This window comes from Dicentrarchus labrax, unplaced genomic scaffold (genome assembly GCF_905237075.1).
Source record: "Dicentrarchus labrax unplaced genomic scaffold, dlabrax2021, whole genome shotgun sequence".
NCBI classification, from domain to species: Eukaryota; Metazoa; Chordata; class Actinopteri; family Moronidae; genus Dicentrarchus; species Dicentrarchus labrax.
Genome location: NW_026136715.1, coordinates 230,803 through 249,460, shown reverse-complemented (window position 1 = coordinate 249,460; position 18,658 = coordinate 230,803). Strand labels below are relative to the sequence as shown.

At 40.6% G+C, this 18,658-nt stretch overlaps 1 protein-coding gene across 6 annotated transcripts in view; it reads left to right on the top strand.

Annotated features, from left to right (window-relative positions):
• The window catches only part of cdk16 (cyclin-dependent kinase 16), a 29,727-nt gene that overhangs the window by 1,799 nt on the left and 9,270 nt on the right, over positions 1-18,658 (top strand). For 4 of the 6 annotated variants that reach the window (XR_007887855.1, XM_051426701.1, XM_051426698.1 and 1 more), the window contains exons 2-10: positions 1,768-1,962; positions 3,066-3,221; positions 7,255-7,373; positions 15,781-15,909; positions 16,036-16,092; positions 17,080-17,194; positions 17,460-17,554; positions 17,651-17,713; positions 18,063-18,186. Coding sequence is in view for 5 of the 6 variants with exons in the window: in XM_051426701.1 (XP_051282661.1) it covers positions 1,839-1,962; positions 3,066-3,221; positions 7,255-7,373; positions 15,781-15,909; positions 16,036-16,092; positions 17,080-17,194; positions 17,460-17,554; positions 17,651-17,713; positions 18,063-18,186 (982 nt within the window). In the remaining variant the exon portion in view is untranslated. Of the gene's footprint in view, positions 1-1,743; positions 1,963-3,065; positions 3,222-7,254; positions 7,374-15,780; positions 15,910-16,035; positions 16,093-17,079; positions 17,195-17,459; positions 17,555-17,650; positions 17,714-18,062; positions 18,187-18,658 lie in introns of all 6 variants that reach the window. The other 2 variants (XM_051426700.1, XM_051426699.1) reach the window with 2 other exon arrangements.

Genomic DNA, 18,658 nt, shown 5'->3' with positions numbered 1-18,658 from the left:
CTCTCTCCCTCTCTGCTCCACCTTTCCTCTTGGGCTATGGATCTCGCTCCATTTTTCAAGCATGTAGAACTACAGGTGAGGGAGGAGGGAGAGAGGAGGGGGACGGGGGCGCGACTTGGGGTGTGTGTGTGTGTGTGTGTGTGTGTGTGTGTGTGTGAGAGTGTGTGTGTGTGTCTGCCTGCAGTGCTGTGACAGAGAGCCTCAGAAAATGAGAGGGGGGTGTGTGTTTGTGCCCAACGTTGCTGCTCTGTCTGTGTGAGCTTCAGCGAGGCAGATACCCTAATGAGCCGCACAACGGATTGTTTATTTCAAAATCAAGCGTGACCCGAACCGAGCCTTTGGTCCCGACCATTGGCAATCGTCGAGCAGGCCAGTTCGGTGGACTGGCCACCGGGAAATGTCCCGGTGCTCCCGTTGGACAGTCCGCCACTGCTGTGATATGATTATCGCGTCTTCAGATGTTTGATTAAGTTGCTGGTGTTGAAATTTGCAACACTCGTGCCACCCCTCGAAATTGCTTCTTTGCATATGTTGCATGTCGCCGTCTTACTGGTGGGAACATCCACTGTAAAGTACTGCCAAACCGCCGACATGATGCTCTAATGTTAGCTCCCTTTAACGGGTGTCAGGTGATCAATTCTTCTTCGCCCCTCTAAAACAGCAGCTGCCGATGGCAGCACACCGCAACTGTTTTAAGAGTGGCGAAGAAGAACTGTGTCAGAGCTAACAGAGCTAACCAGTAAATAGATTTGTTTTTCTAATAAATTACGTGGTATCGGATCGGTGCCTGGACTTGCCGATACTGATGCCAGCATTTTCGGCAGTATCGGAGGCATTCCCGATACTGGGTGAAGGTGTTCAGAGCCCGCGAGGATCCTCTAGTTTACCCGAAGATGTTCTCTATGAAACATTCTCATCTGAGGGAGTTCAGGATCTGAGCTACCACAATGCCTCTGTTCTGTTCCCATTTAATCCTTCAAACAGAAAGGCTGTTTCTGGTCGCAGTCATTGACAATATAGAAACACTGTATTAATATATATATATATATATATATATATATACAGACTATATACTGAACACTATTAATATATATATATATACAGACTATATACTGAACACTATTAATATATATATATATACAGACTATATACTGAACACTATTAATATATATATATATACAGACTATATACTGAATACTATTAATATATATATATACAGACTATATACTGTACACTATTAATATATATACAAATATACAGACTATATACGAACACTATTAATATATATATATACAGACTATATACTGAACACTATTAATATATATATATATACAGACTATATACTGAACACTATTAATATATATATATACAGACTATATACTGTACACTATTAATATATATATATATATACAGACTATATACTGAACACTATTAATATATATATATACAGACTATATACTGTACACTATTAATATATATATATATATACAGACTATATACTGAACACTATTAATATATACAGACTATATACTGAACACTGTCTCACTGCTTTAGGGAGCAGAACCCTAACCCTAACCTTTGAAGAACTTTCAACTGACTTTCTTCCTTTAAACTGTTAATTAATCATCGATAATTAATTATAAGATATTGTTCTTGTTAATTCATCATTATATGATGTATTCGCTGTGTTTCTTCTGTCCTGTTCTTCACAGTGAAATGCTATACTTTTATTTTTCTTTCTAGCATTTTCTGTGTTAACCTGTCCAGGTGTCGTCTCCAGGCTGGCTGCCCCGCCCCCCTCAGTATCACTCCCCCCTCTGCCCCCCCGGCCCCCCCTCATGGAGAGGATGAGGAAGATCAAACGGCAGCTGTCACTCACTCTGGGGAGGGGAGGGGCCGGGGCAGGGGACAGGACACTGAGTGACACAATCAACCAGGAAGTGACATCACACAGTGACTCAGGTAACACACACACACACACACACACACACACACACTCTCTGGTATTATTACTACAGAATTATTACAGTAATATTCCCTCATTTTTACTGAATTATTACTGAATCATTACAGATATTCCCTCATTTTTACTGAATTATTACTGAATCATTACAGTAATATTCCTTAATTATGACAGTAATAGTTCTTAATTATTACTGAATTATTAATGAATTATTCATTAATTATTACACAAATATTCCCTCATTATTACTGAATTATTACCGTAATATTCCTTAATTATTATAGTAACATTCCTTAATTATTACAGTAATATTCCTTAATTATGACAGTAATATTTCTTAATTATTACTGAATTATTAATGAATTATTACAGTAATATTCATTAATTATTACACAAATATTCCCTCATTATTACCGAATTATTACCGTAATATTCCTTAATTATTATAGTAGCATTCCTTAATTATTACTGTTTTATTACTGAATTATGACAGTAATATTCTGTAATTATTACTTAATTATTTCAGTAATATTCATTAACTATTAGTAATATTCCCTCATTATGACTGAATTATTACTGTAATATTCCTTAATTATTACCGTAATATTCCTTAATTATTACCGTAATATTCCTTAATTATTACAGTAATATTCCTTAATTATTACCGTAATATTCCTTAATTATTACAGTAATATTCCTTAATTATGACAGTAATATTCCTTAATTATTACCGTAATATTCCTTAATTATTACAGTAATATTCCTTAATTATGACAGCAATATTCCTTAATTATTACTCTCCTTAATCTCTCCTTCACACTTCCTCCTCCTTTCCTTCATCTCTGCTTCATCTCTCCTTCCCACCTCCTTCATCTATCCTTCATCTATCCTTCTTCTCTCCTTCACACCTCCTTCATCTATCCTTCTTCTCTCCTTCACACCTCCTTCAAACCTCCTTCATCTCTCCTTTACACCTCCTTCTTCTCTCCTCTCCTTCTTTTCTCCTTCATCTCCCCTTCTCTCTTTCATCTCCCCTCCTTTCCTTCATCTCTCCTTCACACCTCCTCCTCCTCTCCTTTATCTCTCCTTTACCCCCCATCAGAGGTGGTGTCTCTTCGTGGTTCTTCTGGAGGTTTGAAGGTTCGAGGTTCCTCCTCTTCAGTTCAGTCTCTCCTTCAGTCGTACAGCAGCTCACTGAGGAAACCTCGAGGCCTTGGACGCAGCCTGAGCTCCTACCTGAACCACACCACACGACTGGGTACTAATACTGCAAATACATGTACAAATACTGCACTACCCAGTCCTCCAGAATTTCACAGGCTGTTTCGGTGATTTCATGACGATGCATGCTGCAATGTTTTATGCATTTTTTTACAACAAAATTTCAGGCGAAAGTGAAAATTAGAAAAATGTTTTTTATAAATTGTACAAATACAGTAAACGACTAGTTATCTATCCGCTAATGCTGTGAGATAAGACGATCATAAATATGATCACTACAATCTGATCATTAATCTTATCACTACAATACTCTACCCACTGCTTCTATAGTTCTGAAATGTATTTGGTTATTTTAATTGTCTTTAGCCTGATTTGTAATTTTAGCTGCTAACCAACTAGCATTAGCTCTTACCAGTCAGAGTACAAGAATCCAATCCAATCCAATCCAACTTTATTTGTTAAGCACTTTAAAACAACCAAAGTTGACCAAAGTGCGTACAGGAGAATAAATAAGACATCATAAATAAAAGACATAACAGCTCACAGAGGCGCAAAATAACATATAATACAACAATAAAATGAAAAGACATAAATAAAAATAATAACCATGCAATAACAAGCAATCAAAAAGTAAAAATAACAAATACAAAAAATAAATCAAGTAAATAAAGTCGACATCTTACTAGGTGTCAAAGGCCACAGAGAAGAGATGGGTTTTAAGACCGGTTTAAAAACAGACAGAGAAGAGGCCGTTTAATGTGCAGAGGCAGATCATTCCATAATTTAGGAGCAGACACAGCAAAGGCACGGTCCCCCGAGCTTCCGCTAGTTTAGGCACACTCAGGAGCAGCTGATCATCGACCGAGGGGCGGACGGTATAAGGGGTGTAGAAGCCAGATAGGTAGGGCGGGGCAAGACCATTTAGGGATTTAAAAGCAAATAAAAGAATTTTAAAATGGATCCTAAATTGAATTGGCAGCCAGTGGAGTGAGGCTAAAATGGGGAAATGTGCTCATGTTTACATGTGCCAGTTAAAAACGGCAGCAGCATTCGTACCATCTGAAGACGGGCGATGGAGGACCCACTAACCCCCACATAAGTGCATTACAGTAATCCAGCCAGTGGTAACAAAGGCGTGGATTACCGTCTCAAAGTGCTGCCTTGATAGAATGGCTTTATTTTGGCCAGCTGCCTCAAATGAAAAAGCTGATTTGACAACAGCCTTGATCTGACTGTCAAACTTAAGCTCAGGGTCCACCTAACCCCTAGGTTTGTGATGCTAGGTTTAATATACTGGGCCAAGGAACCCAGATCTACAGGGGGATCCCTGTGGTGCCACCAAAAACCATCACTTCTGTCTTTTTATCATTGAAATTTAAAAAGTTCAGAGTCATCCAGGCCTTTATGTCGTCAAGGCACTTAAGTAGCAGTCTGACAGAGTATTCATTTTTCTTTTTAAGAGGCACATAAATCTGACTGTCGTCTGCATAACAGTGGAATGAAAAGCCGTGCTTCCTAAGTATGGAACCAAGTGGGAGCAAATAGAGAGAGAAAAGGAGAGGGCCAAGAACTGAGCCCTGTGGGACCCCACACGAGAGAGGAGCAGAGGAGGATACAGAGTCACCTAGGCTGACACAGAAAGTTCGATCAGCCAAGTAAGACCTGAACCACTCCAGTGCTATGCCCCTGATGCCCACCCACTGCTTCAAACGTGAGATCAGTATTTCATGATCCACTTTGCCAAATGCAGCAGTTAAATCTAAAAGCACAAGGATAACACAGTCACCAGAGTCAGTAGCTAAAAGATATCATAAAAAACTCTTAAGAGAGCTGATTCTGTGCTGTGCAGGGTTTTAAAACCGGATTGGAAAACCTCTAGAATATTATGTTCTTCCAGAAAGGCCATTAATTGACTGTGCACAATCTTCTCCAGGATTTTTGAAAGGAAAGGCAGTTTGGAGATAGGCCTGAAATTAGCAAGAACTGCAGGATCTAGAGCAGGTTTTTAATCAGAGGTTGTACTACTGCATGTTTAAAATTTTCAGGGACCACACCTGAGGTCAGACTGCTATTTATGACTGCAATAACAGATGGTCCTACAGTGGGGAAAACCTCCTTAAATAGTCGAGGGGGACAGCATCATTTGGAGAACCTGAGGGCTTCAAATGACCAACAACCTCCTGTAAAAAGGAAAAAGTCACAGGCTCAAAATGGTCAAAGACAGCAGAGCAGGGGACAGAGATTGAGGGTCATAAGCTGAAGGTGAGATTTGAGCCCTAATTGAAGTGACCTTATCAATAAAAAGTGAAGGAAGTTTTCACACACAGCGGGGGACGCCTCTATACAGGCAGTCTGTGGGGCATTCAGAAGTGAGTCAATAGTGTTAAACAAAACACAAGGCTTGTGACAGTTTGACAGGATAATATCTGAGAAATGTTTTCTTTTAGCATCTTTCACAGTTTTTTGATAATGACGCCAGCAGTTCCTTAACATTTGAAAAGACACCTGCAGTTTGTCCTTCTTCCACTTGCGCTCAGCTCTACGGCACTCACGTCTGACCGCATGAGTCGTATCATTTAGCCAGGGCTCAGATTTAGTTTTAGGCTGCCTGGATTTTAATGGAGCCACAGTGTCTAAAACAGTTTGGCAGGTGGAGTGAAACCATGAGCTAAGCACCTCTGTACTGCACACAGACTCAGGAAAGATGGAGTTCTGATTGAAAGCAACGGAGAACTGAACAGCAGTGGAAGGGTTAATAATGCGACAGCGCCGAGCAGCAGCGCGAGGTTTAACTGTATGACAGGCAAGGGCAGCCTCAAATAATACAGGCATATGGTCAGAAAACACTGCGTCACATATCTCTAGGTTAAAAACGGGCAAACCATATGATAAGACAAGATCAAGTGTGTGTCCGTGTTCTTGTGTGGGTCCAGACACAGATTGCACAAGATTAAAAGAATCAATGAGGTTTAAAAAACCCTTTGCCATTGGCTTATCTGGACAACACACATGAACATTAAAATCCCCAACAATAAGAACACGGTCATATTTAGGCATGATTTCAGCCAGGAAATCAGAGAAGTCATTTAAAAAGTCCTTATTGTACCTGGGAGGCCGATAGACCACAGCACACAACACTGTGTGAGAGCGACCAAGCTCAAATAAGCTCAATTCAAAGCTGGTGAAAGAGGATGACAGCAATAGCTGCTTACATTTATAATGATTCTTATAGACGGTCGCTATTCCTCCTCCTTGGCCCGACATCCGCGGGGCGTTAAAGTAGCAGCAATCATGGGGTAAAAGTTCAGTGAAAGCGCTGGATTCACCAACACTCAGCCATGTCTCAGTCACACAGAGGAAATCCAATCCTCGGGACGTGAAGAAGTCCTTTAAGACAAAAGTCTTGTTCGCTAGTGATCTAGCATTTACCAGGCCAATCCTGGCAGGAACCGGCGGGGCCGCGGCGTTGGCTGACCGGGAGCCCGACACAGAGGCCGTAAGTTGCGGTGATTCACCCCACGCCAGCGGGATGAGGAGAGCAGGGGGTGACGTTGGAGTCCGGTATCTGCTCGATGATTGCAGGGATGTAGGGTTTAAGCCTCCCCCTCTTCATCCTCCGTTTAACCCCGATCTGCAGCCTCGCCGTCTCATCCTCAGCTCCTCCGGTATGGAGGGTCTCTCTCCAGTCAGGATGCTCGGGTACCCCAGGGCGATCATCTGGTCGCGGGTGTAAACAATGCGATTCTCCGTCGCCATGGAGACCAGCGTAAACAAAAAATAAAAGTGCTCAAAAACGCTGAAAAAGTATCAAGGCGACCGAACAAAATAACAAGAAAGCAAGAAAACAGTTAAAAATAGCAAAAAAAAAAACACAGGCTAAAAACACTGAAAACACACTAAAACTACAACAATGATAGGAGCTGCAATGAGAGGCTGCCGTTGTCGCCGGCGCCATTGAAGAATGCATAGATTCCATAGAAGACGCTAGTAACATGCTAGTGTGTGACTGTGGGTATTACTGTGGATTAGTGTGTATGTTACTATGTGTGTATATGGTTGTGTATTTTCAGAAATAGTTCACGAGGATGTGAAGATGAGTTCAGATGGTGAAAGCGATCCAGCTTCTTCTTCAGATGGTGTTCAGAGTCCAGTTAGAGTCAGACTAAGAAACAAGAAGATCTCTACGGAGGTACACACTCACTCACACACACACATACCTTCAGCCTTTCCAACAATGCTGGCATGCTTGAGTTGAGCCAAGCTTCACCTTCCAACACCAACCGTTTTCCTGGGATTCAGAAACAGTTACCTCAAGCCTCACCTCAGTACACTTCAGTTCTTCCATGAGTCGTGAGAGAGGCACTTGCACGACTCCTTTATCATACAGGATGATGACGGCAAGTCTCAGCCAGGAACTGACCATCGTCTCCACTGATGAGGACTTCACATTCAGTCAGTGAGGGAGCAATCTGAACTGTAGACTCCAGAGTTTGAGGTTTCCTGAAAGCAAGTTTCTGTTGATGGTCTCAAGTAGGAATGCACCTGAATTTGGCTATGTGCTGATACAGAGTGCTGATCCAATTCCAGTGTTAAATTAATCTGTATGCTGTATGCCTCACTGTGGGGAACTGACAGATCATTCTTTTGTGTGTTGAAAAGTGGAAGTACTTGGTTGTTCTGGTACATGGAAAAATTTTAATGTAGACCACCAGAGGTTATTGAACTGAATGCATTGAATGAGTCTAAGAATAGGACGTGGATGTTCCTGTTGTGCTCTAAGTACAGTATACTACAAAGTACAATGGTTCATCTATAAATGTCCTCTCCCCCCGTATCGGCACACTCCCTTCTCCATGTTTCATGGTCGGCACTATGGAGTCACTGTGCTAGTCCTCGCCATGTCCATTTCAGACAATCTCTGAGCAGCCACTGGAAGTTCAACAGGAAAAACTAGTGCCAAGTCAGAAGCACTTCCCTTCTGTCTGTCTGGGTTTTTCAGTGCAAGGTTGCATATATAACAAATTGTGTGTGGTTATTCTTGGAGGACGACTACTGCACCTCCTCACGTACCTCCTAACCACTGGTGCAACTGCTCCTCCACTTCTCTGCAAGGAAAAACTGCCTTTTAAGAGGCAGAAACCTAGGACAGACCCTTCGGCTCTAGGTGGGTGGTCATCTGCCTCGACCAGTTGGGGTGAGAGAGAGACAGACAGACAGACAGACAGACAGACAGAGAGAGGTGCACAGCAACAACAGTAGCAACAACTAATAGTGACTGATGATGATGAACATGAAAAAGATGATGGCGATGACAACGACGATGGGGGACAATGAGCAGTGATTATATTAATAATAGTAACTGTAGTAATAATAATAATAATAACAATAATATCAATAATATTAGCAATGGCAGTCAAGCAGGACCATGGCTGCAGGCTCCACCAGGATCCATGAGAACCTGCGAGACGAGAAAGCACAAGAACTCCGGGGAAGAAGTGAAGTTAGTAACATGCATTAATGGGACATGAATGAGTGCAGAAAGAGAGAGGAAGAGAGTAGCTCAGTGCACCATGGGAAATCCCCCGATAGTCTAGGCCTATAGCAGCATAACTAAGGGATGGTTCAGGACTCACCTGATCCAGCCCTAACTATAAGCTTTATCGAAGAGGAATGTCTTAAGCCTACTCTTGAATGTGGTGAGGGTGTCTGCCTCCCGAACCACAAATGGAAGCTGGTTCCACAGGAGAGGAGCTTGGTAACTGAAGGCTCTGGCTCCTGTTCTACTTTTAGAGACTATAGGAACCACAAGTAGCCCAGCATTCAGAGAACGTAGTGTTCTAGAGGGGTAATAAGGTACTATGAGCTCTTTAAGATATGAAGGGGCCTGATCATCAAGAGCTTTATAGGTTATAGGATTTAAATTCTATTCTACATTTTATAGGGAGCCAGTGCAGAGAAGCTAGTACAGGAGAGATGTGATCTCTTTTCCTATTTCCTGTCAGTACTCGTGCTGCAGCGTTCTGAATTAATTGGAGCGTTTTAATGGACTTATTGGGGCAACCTGATAATAAAGACTTGCAGTAATGCAGCCTAGAAGTAACGAATGCATGGATTGGTTTTTCTACATCTGTCTGTGATAGGATGTGTCTAATTTTTCTAATATTCCGTAAATGAAAGAAGGCAGTCCTAGAGGTTTGATTTATGTGGGAATTAAATGACATATCCTGATCAAAGATAACTCCAAGATTCCTGACAGTGGTGCTAGAGGCCAAGGTAATGCCATCTAGAGTAACTATATCTTTAGACAGTGAGTCTCGGAGGTTTTTGGGAACAAGTACAAGAATTACGTTTTTTTTCTGAGTTTAACGTCAGAAAATTGCAGCTCATCCAGGTTTTTATGTCCTTAAGACATGATTGTAACTTAGATAATTGATTAATTTCATCGGGCTTGATTGATAGATATAACTGCGTATCATCTGCATAACAATGAAAGTGAATGCAGTGTTTCCTAATAATGATGCCTAAGGGAAGCATATATAAAGTACATAGTATTGGTCCAAGTACATAACCTTGTGGAACTCCATGACTGTAGTATTTATTGAAGATTCATCGTTAACGTGTACAAACTGAGAACGATCTGATAAGTATGACCTAAACCAGCTTAGTGCGATTCCTTTAATGCCAATTTGATGCTCAAGTCTCTGTAAAGGAATATTATGGTCAGTGGTGTCAAATGCAGCACTAAGATCTAATAATACAAGTACAGAGACAAGTCCATTGTCAGAAGCAGTCAGAAGGTCATTATTAACTTTAACCAGAGCTGTCTCTGTGCTATGATGAACTCTAAATCCTGACTGAAAATCCTCAAATAAACTATTGTTATGTAGAAAGTCACACAACTCTTTGGCGACTACTTTCTCCAGAATCTTAGAGAGGAAGGGGAGGTTAGAAATCGGTCTATAGTTGGCTAAAACCCCTGGGTCAAGAGTGGACTTTTTAAGAAGGGGTTTAATTACAGCTACTTTAAAGGACTGTGGTACATATCCTGATAATAAAGAAAGATTAATCATATCCAGTAAAGAAGTGCCAATTAAGGGAACAACTTCTTTAAGCAGCCTAGTTGGGATCGGGTCTAATAGACAGGTTGATGGCTTTGATGAAGAAATGATTGAAGTTAACTGATGAAGATCGATAGCAGAAAAACAGTCTAAATATACATCTAAGTTTACATTGACAGAAGTCCCTGAACTTGGAGAGCCACTGATAACTGTTGATGGCAGTTGGTGATTAATTTTTTCTCTAATAGTAATAATTTTATTATAGAAGAAGCTCATGAAGTCATTGCTACTTAAGTTTATGGGGATATGTGGCTCAATAGAGCTGTGACTCTCTGTCAGCCTGGCTACAGTGCTGAAGAGGAACCTAGGGTTATTCTTATTTTCTTCTATTAGTGCTGAGTAATAGGCTCCTCTGGCATTACGGAGGGCCTTTCTATAAATTTTAAGATTATTTTGCCAATTTGAGCGATATTCTGATAATTTGGAAGAGCGCCATTTCCTTTCAGATTTCCTAGGTATTTGTTTTAACTGGCGGGTTTGGTGGTTATACCAAGGTGCTAGTCTCCTATGTTTTAATAATTTCCTTTTTATAGGAGCGATAGAGTCTAATGTTGATCGTAGTGAGCCTGTAGCACTATCGACAAGATTATCAATTTCAGAGGGACTAAAGTCGTTATAGGACTCTGTTAAATTCAGACATGGCATTGAATTAAACACTGAAGGAATCTCCTCCTTAAATTTAGCTGGAGCACTGTCAGATAGACATCTGCTGTAGGAAGTTTTGCCTAATGGCTTATAATCTAATAGTATGAATTCAAAAGTTATTAAATAATGGTCAGATAGGAAAGGATTATGTGGGAAGACTATTAAATGTTCAATATCAATGCCATATGATAAAACAAGGTCAAGAGTGTGATTAAAACAATGAGTTGGTTTATTTACACTCTGACAGAAGCCAGTTGAGTCTATTAATGATATAAATGCATTACTAAGGCTGTCATTGTTAACATCCACATGAATATTAAAATCACCTACAATAATTACTTTATCTGATTTAAGGACTAAACTTGATAGAAACTCTGAAAATTCAGATATAAAATCAGAGTACGGTCCAGGAGCGCGGTACACTATAACAAATAGAACTGGCTGCAGTGTTTTCCAGTTTGGGTGAGAAAGACTAAGAACAAGGCTTTCAAATGAATTATAATTCAGACATGGCATTGAATTAAACATTGATGCAATGTCCTCCTTAAATTTAGCTACAGCACTGTCAGATAGGCATCTGCTGTAGGAAGTTTTGCCTAATGGCTTATAATCTACTAATATGAATTCAATATTACATTTATATAGTGCTTTATCTTAGATACTCGGATAGATTACCAGATGGAGAGAGATAGATTGAGAAGACATCTAACAAACAATCATCTAACCTGTTTGTTTTTAATTGTGCATCACATACACTGCACTTCAACTTAAAAATAATAAAATTATTTTAAGATTATACAATTTTCGAATCATATACATTTTTAGTAATTAGGTGTGTACTCATTATATACTGTAAGTAGACAACCTCTGCACAATGACAATGAAAAACATTTTGAAGCCAGCGGCCACAGTTAAATGTATCTCTGGGGCCAGAGCGGGCGATATTGAAGCATATTTAAAGCTGCTGGCGAAAGATAAGCGTAAATATAATAAGATAGTTATTCTGTTGGCGGTAATGACACCCGATTACGCCAATCAGAGGTCACCAAAATGAATGTGGAGTCGGTGTGTAATTATGCAAAAACAATGTCAGACTCCGTAGTTTTCTCTGGACCCCTGCCCAATGTGACCATTGATGACATGTATAGCCACATGTCGTCATTCCACCGCTGGCTGTCGAGGTGGTGTCCAGAAAACGATATGGGCTTCATAGATAACTGATTAGGAGAGACGGCATCCATCCCACGTTGGATGTAGCAGCTCTCTTATCTAGGAATATGGCAAAGTTTATTTCTAAAACCTGACAGTCCAGAGTTGGGACCAGGAAGCAGAGCTGCTGTCTTACACACTTCTCTGCTCTTCCATTAGAACAGTCACCCACCCAAAACACCATAGAGAGTGTGTTTGTCCCCCAACCACCTACATTATTTAAAGAAATAAAAACAACAGGAATTAAACATAAAAACCTAATAAAAATTAAAACCAACTACTCAGTAGCACAAAATAAAATAATAAAATGTGGACTGTTAAATACCAGGTCTCTGTCTTCTAAAGCTGTTCTAGTTAATGAATTAATATCAGATTATGATATTGATTTACTTTGTCTTACTGAGACCTGGTTGTCCCACAAGGAGTATGTTAGCCTAAATGAATCCACCCCCCCAGTCATATTAATACTCACGTTCCTCGAGGCACTGGCCGAGGAGGTGGAGTAGCAGCCATATATGATTCAAGCGTTTTAATGGACCCTAAACCTAAACTAAATTATAATTAAATAAAAAGTCTTGTTCTTAGTCTTTCTCATCCGACCTGGAAAACACTGCAGCCAGTTCTGTTTGTTATAGTGTACCGCGCTCCTGCCCCGTACTCTGATTTTCTATCAGAGTTTTTATCAAGTTTAGTCCTCAAATCAGATAAAGTAATTATTGTAGGTGATTTTAATATTCATGTGGATGTTAACAATGACAGCCTTAGTAATGCATTTATGTCATTAATTGACTCAATTGGCTTCCGTCAGAGTGTAAATAAACCACCTCATTGTTTTAATCACACTCTTGACCTTGTTCATATTGCATTGATATTGAACATTTAATAGTCTTCCCATATAATCCTTTTCTATCTGACCATTATTTAATAAGTTTTAAATTTCTATCATTAGATTATAAGCCATTAGGCAAAACTTCCTACAGCAGATGTCTATCTGACAGTGCTGTAGCTAAATTTAAGGAGGAGATTCAATCAGTGTTTAATTCAGTGCCATTTCTGAATATAACAGAGTCCTATAATAACTCAAATCCCTCCGAAATTGATAATCTTGTTAATAGTGCTGCAGGCTCACTACGATCAACATTAGACTCATCGCTCCTATAAAAAGGAAATTAAAATCAGAGTCAGAATCAGAATCAGATATAGGTGTGTTGCATATGCGCATGTGTAAGTGTCCATGGGTGCGTGTGTGCACATAAGCCTGGAGAGTCACTTCGTCTAGCCTCTCAATCAGTGCCTCAGTTCACATGGTGTCATCGCGATAACACAGCAGGTTGCCATGGAGACGTCCCTGATCGGGTCCTAAACAGAGTCGACTATCAACAGGTGTCCGTGTGGGAAGGGAGGGAGGAATAGTGCAGAGCGTCTCACTGCAGCGATCTCCTGGAGGAGTTGTTGAGGGCCGGAATGCAGATTAGATTATGATTGTTTGGGTTAGGGCGAGTAGTCGCATTTCAATGGACATGACTTACTCTGATTGTCCATTCTGGTCTTCACATCGATTCATTCTCCTTTGCAAAGCCGAAAACTTCTCCAAGATGTTATCCATGTTGCGGTTAATGACCACAGTCTGAGCATTAACAGCTCTTTCCAAGGTGTTTTCCATGTTGCGGTTAATGACCACAGTCTGAGCGTTAACAGCTCTGCTCACTTCATCAATCATGTCGGGCAGCTTCATGGGGCTTTGGACTGCTGACAACGTCTTCCTAATTTTCCGATACACCAGGGCAATGCCTAATCCAATCAGCAGATAGCCTGTTATCATGGTTCCGAATATGTAGAGATCCTCGATGTCCTCTACGGAAAGAATCGCCAGGCACACGACCCTCCACTTCTCCCAGGAGTCCATCGTGTAGCCAGCGGCAAACGTTCCTTCAGGGCAGGCAGGTTCCCCCGAACCCGAGCTTCTCGTCGAGAAGAAAATTCTGTCAATTGCGTTGAGAGACCAGTTGACTAATTCCATGATTTAAATGTGGAGAGCAATACGGGGAGAGGCTCCTAAAAGTTAGAGACAAGACAGGACGAAACTAGAGAAGCAAAGCAGGAAGATAAGGGAGACAGGAGGGAGAGAGAGATGCGTCCGCCTTCGTTGAGAGCAAGGAGAAGAAAACAGGAGATTAGCACTGTGGTACAACCACCGAACCCGCCAATTGAAGCAAAAAACAAGGAAATCGGAAAGGAAGTGGCGCTCTTCCAAATTATTATAATATCGCTCAATTTGGCAAGATAATCCTAAAACTTATAGAAAGGCCCTCCGTAATGCCAGAGGAGCCAATTATTCAGCACTAATAGAAGAAAATAAGAACAACCCTAGGTTCCTCTTCAGCACTGTAGCCAGGCTGACAGAGAGTCACAGCCCTATTGAGCCACATATCCACATAGACTTAAGTAGCAATGACTTCATGAGCTTCTTTTATAATATAATTATTACTATTAGAGAGAAAATTAGTCACCAAATGCCCTTAACAGGCATCATTGGCTCTCCAAGTTTAGGAACTTTAACTAATGTAAACTCAAATATATATGATCAGGTGAGTCCTGAACCATCCCTTAGTTATGCTGCTATAGGTCTAGACTATCGGGGGATTTCCCATGGTGCACTGAGCTCCTCCCTTCCTCTCTCTTTCTGCACTCATTCATGTCCCATTAATGCATGTTACTAACTTTACTTCTTACCCGGAGTTTTTGTGCTTTCTCGTCTCGCAGGTTCTCATGGATCCTTGTGGAGCCTCCTGCCATGGTCCTGCTTGACTGCCATTGCTAATATCACTGATATTATTGTTATTATTATTATTATTAATATTATTATTACTACAGTTACTATTATTACTATTGTCACTGCTCATTGTCCCCCATCGTTGTTATCGTTGTCATCTTCTTCATGTTCCTCATCATCATCAGTGCTTGCTCATGGTGGTACTGTTGGGTCTCTGTAAATGTTATAAGGAGTTCGGTCTAGACCTGCTCTATTTGAAAGGGGCCGGAGATAACTTCTGTTATGAGTTGGCGCTATACAAATAAAATTGAATTGAATTGAAATTGGAATATTTATTTGCTGAAACAGTCTATGTCTGTAAGGAGTGTAGGACTCATTGAGCTGCTGACATGGAGGTGTATGGATGGATGGTATATCTGGTGGTATTTTGAATTCTTAATCTCTCCAGCTGTCTAAGGAAGTCTGCCTCAGATCATCTTTCTGCTTGCCCTTTGTTATCTCGGGAGTTTTATTCTTTTGCTTTGTAAAGATCTATATAGGTCCTCAGGGATTTGTTTTCTTTTTTTTCCTTTGGAGACAGTTGGCTCTCTCTGATGAGGAACTCTATCTCTGTTTGCCTCCTTGATTTAGACTGCACCTGCTTTTACATGACTTCACACATTTGATGAGTCATCTTCTCCATTGTGCCCTTTAGACTTGGAAAACAGATCTTGAATCTTGAATCTTGATCTTATAGACATGAATTTAATAGCTTGAAATTAAAACACTGTTACTGTCCAGAATGAAGTCAGATACTTTCAGATTAAAACTGTTAACCTGTTTCCTGTCTATGTCTCTCTGTTGTGTTTCAGGACATTAACAAACGTCTGTCCTTACCAGCCGACATTCGTCTTCCAGATGGTTACCTGGAGAAGTTTAATCTTATTGGTCCAGCTTTGTTTGAGCAGCCAATCAGCAGGCGGCTGCGCAGAGTGTCTCTGGTATGTCTAATTGCTTCTAGTCAACCTGTTTCTATTGTGTTCTATAATGTAGGGTTAGGGTTAGCTTCATATTCGTGTTGTATTATTAACCATCTTCATTAACCATGTTTGTCTGTCTATCTGCAGTCAGAGATTGGTTTTGGGAAACTGGAGACATACGTGAAACTGGACAAACTCGGGGAGGTGAGGACATAAATGATATCCCATTTATACAGAAATGGCTGGTCCCTCTGTGTTGGAATTGGGACTCTTCAGTTAAACCTCTGATGGATGGTATAACATCTACTGTCAATGCAGCTGATGAGCTGATCTGTAGCGTGAGCTCACCAAAGGTTACAAGCAGGGAAAACATTTTCAGTGGCTGCCAGTGAACATGCAAGGACAGGGCAAGGTTCTGTTCCAGTACACTCTGTGGTGTATAAAACATACCTGATGAGGTTTCCTGTTGCTGAATTTCTTTTGTTGCGTTCCTCCTTGAATTTCCCTCGGGATCAATAAAGTATCTATCTATCTATCTATCTATCTATCTATCTATCTATATACACATGGTCAATGACAAATTTATTGTCTCTTTCAGACATCTAGTAGAACTGCCGTTGCTTTACTCCATCGGTTCTGAGCATTTGCAACTCTCAACAGAGATAAGAAAGACGGGAGATGGCTCACGTGTTATCTTTTTCCATCATAATTTACACAACTGAATAAATGAGCCACCTGATGATAGAGAGGCATGTTGTTTCCTTCTCACATGCACATTCATTAGTGAAAACCATTTTAGCAGTGCGTAGAGAAATTGTCTCATGTGGTTTCTGTTATCTTATCAGCTCTCCAGATTGGCCTTTTTTTTTTGTATATATTTGGGGCTTTTATTGCCTTTATTATAGTGACAGCTGAAGATAGACAGGAAAGGGGGTCAGAGAGAGGGGATGACACGCAGCAAAGGGCCGCAGGTCGGATTCGGACCCTGGGCCGCTGCAGCAAGGACTCAGCCTTGGTACATGGGTCGCCAGCTCTACTCACTGAGCTATCCGGTCGCCCCAGATTGGCCTTTATAGAGACCACCAATCAAACTATTTAGAATGAATATTAGCCAATAACAATCGATGGCTGATCAGTTAGAACACCTTTACTGTCGTTCACCTGTCTCCCTCTCTACCTGTCTGTCTGTAGGGGACCTATGCTACAGTGTATAAAGGTCACAGTAAACTGACTGACAACCTTGTGGCTCTGAAGGAAATTCGACTGGAACATGAAGAAGGAGCTCCGTGTACTGCTATCAGAGAAGGTACCACAATACTAATACTGTACTACAGTAGTATTACCACAGTACTGATGCTGTACTACAGTAGTATTACCACAATACTGATACTGTAAAATAGCACTGCTCTTACAGTTTGTGCTGAATAGGCTGCTAGTATCATTACAGACAGTGTAACACACAGCTGGCAGCATTGAGTCAGTTTACTCAAACTGAACATGTAAGACAGACATAGTACTACAGTATCAGTAGTATCATGTATATGTATACTAATGTGTGTTTTCTACTACAGTGTCTCTCTTGAAGGATCTGAAACACGCCAACATTGTCACGCTTCATGACATCATCCACACACAGAAATCCCTCACATTGGTGTTTGAGTATCTGGTGAGATACACACACACACACACACAAACACACACACACACACATATTCTATAATTTGGTGTATTGATCATTTAATTATGTTTTTGTGTGGTTCAGGACAAAGATCTGAAACAGTATCTGGAAGACTGTGGAAACATCATCCATGTTCACAATGTCAAAGTGAGGAAAGTTTTAATGTATCTGTTACTGTCACCTGCTGCTACAAAAAAAAAAGAAATAAAAGAATCATAAAAAAAAGATATTTTTCTTGCCTGAGTCAGATTGCAGGAGGCTCTGCCTGCAAGATGACAGGGGGAAAGAAAACCCTCCATATTACCTTATTTGAAAAAGTGTTTTTGTTAATTTTGTTTGAATTGGACTCCAAACTGCATTTATTCTGATTTACTTTGATCTGAATCTGTGAGATGAATGAACCGCACCGTACCAGTGGTACTGTGCCTTCAATTCCAATTTATTTAACCTGTTTGTTCAGTTTTCCCAATGACTGTACAGGTTTTTCTCTGCTCAGCTCTTTCTTTTCCAGTTGCTGCGAGGTCTTTCATACTGTCATAGGAGGAAAGTTCTCCACCGAGACCTGAAACCCCAAAACCTGCTGATCAATGAGCGAGGGGAGCTCAAACTGGCAGACTTTGGTGGGTTTCATGCTGGTTTTCACATGCATATGCATAGAGTGTATAATGGTCTTTACCACAAACTGCATAAAGCAACTGACAGTTAAATCATCCTCCCTGTTCAGGTCTTTGGGGGGTTGTGGTCCAACACATGCCAGAGTAAAATGTACTGAAAGCTTTTTGATAAACTACTAACTACTAAGGTTTAAACTTAAAGATGAGAGAGATACAAATGTATTACTTTAAACATAAATCAACTCAAATAACATACATGAGAAATATACTGAAATGATGAGGTGTGTTAGTCAGTAGTATCAGTGTGTCAGTAGGTGCATGAGTGGAGAAGTGATGGGTGAGGGTGTTGTAAGGTGCAAAATCAAACTAGTAACCAGGGAGAAGCCAACCAAACAGAAACATGGTTCCGGAGGAACAAAGAGAGAGTTAAGACCTCTGACACTAGTCCCCAGACCTCTTGACACTAGTCCCTACACTT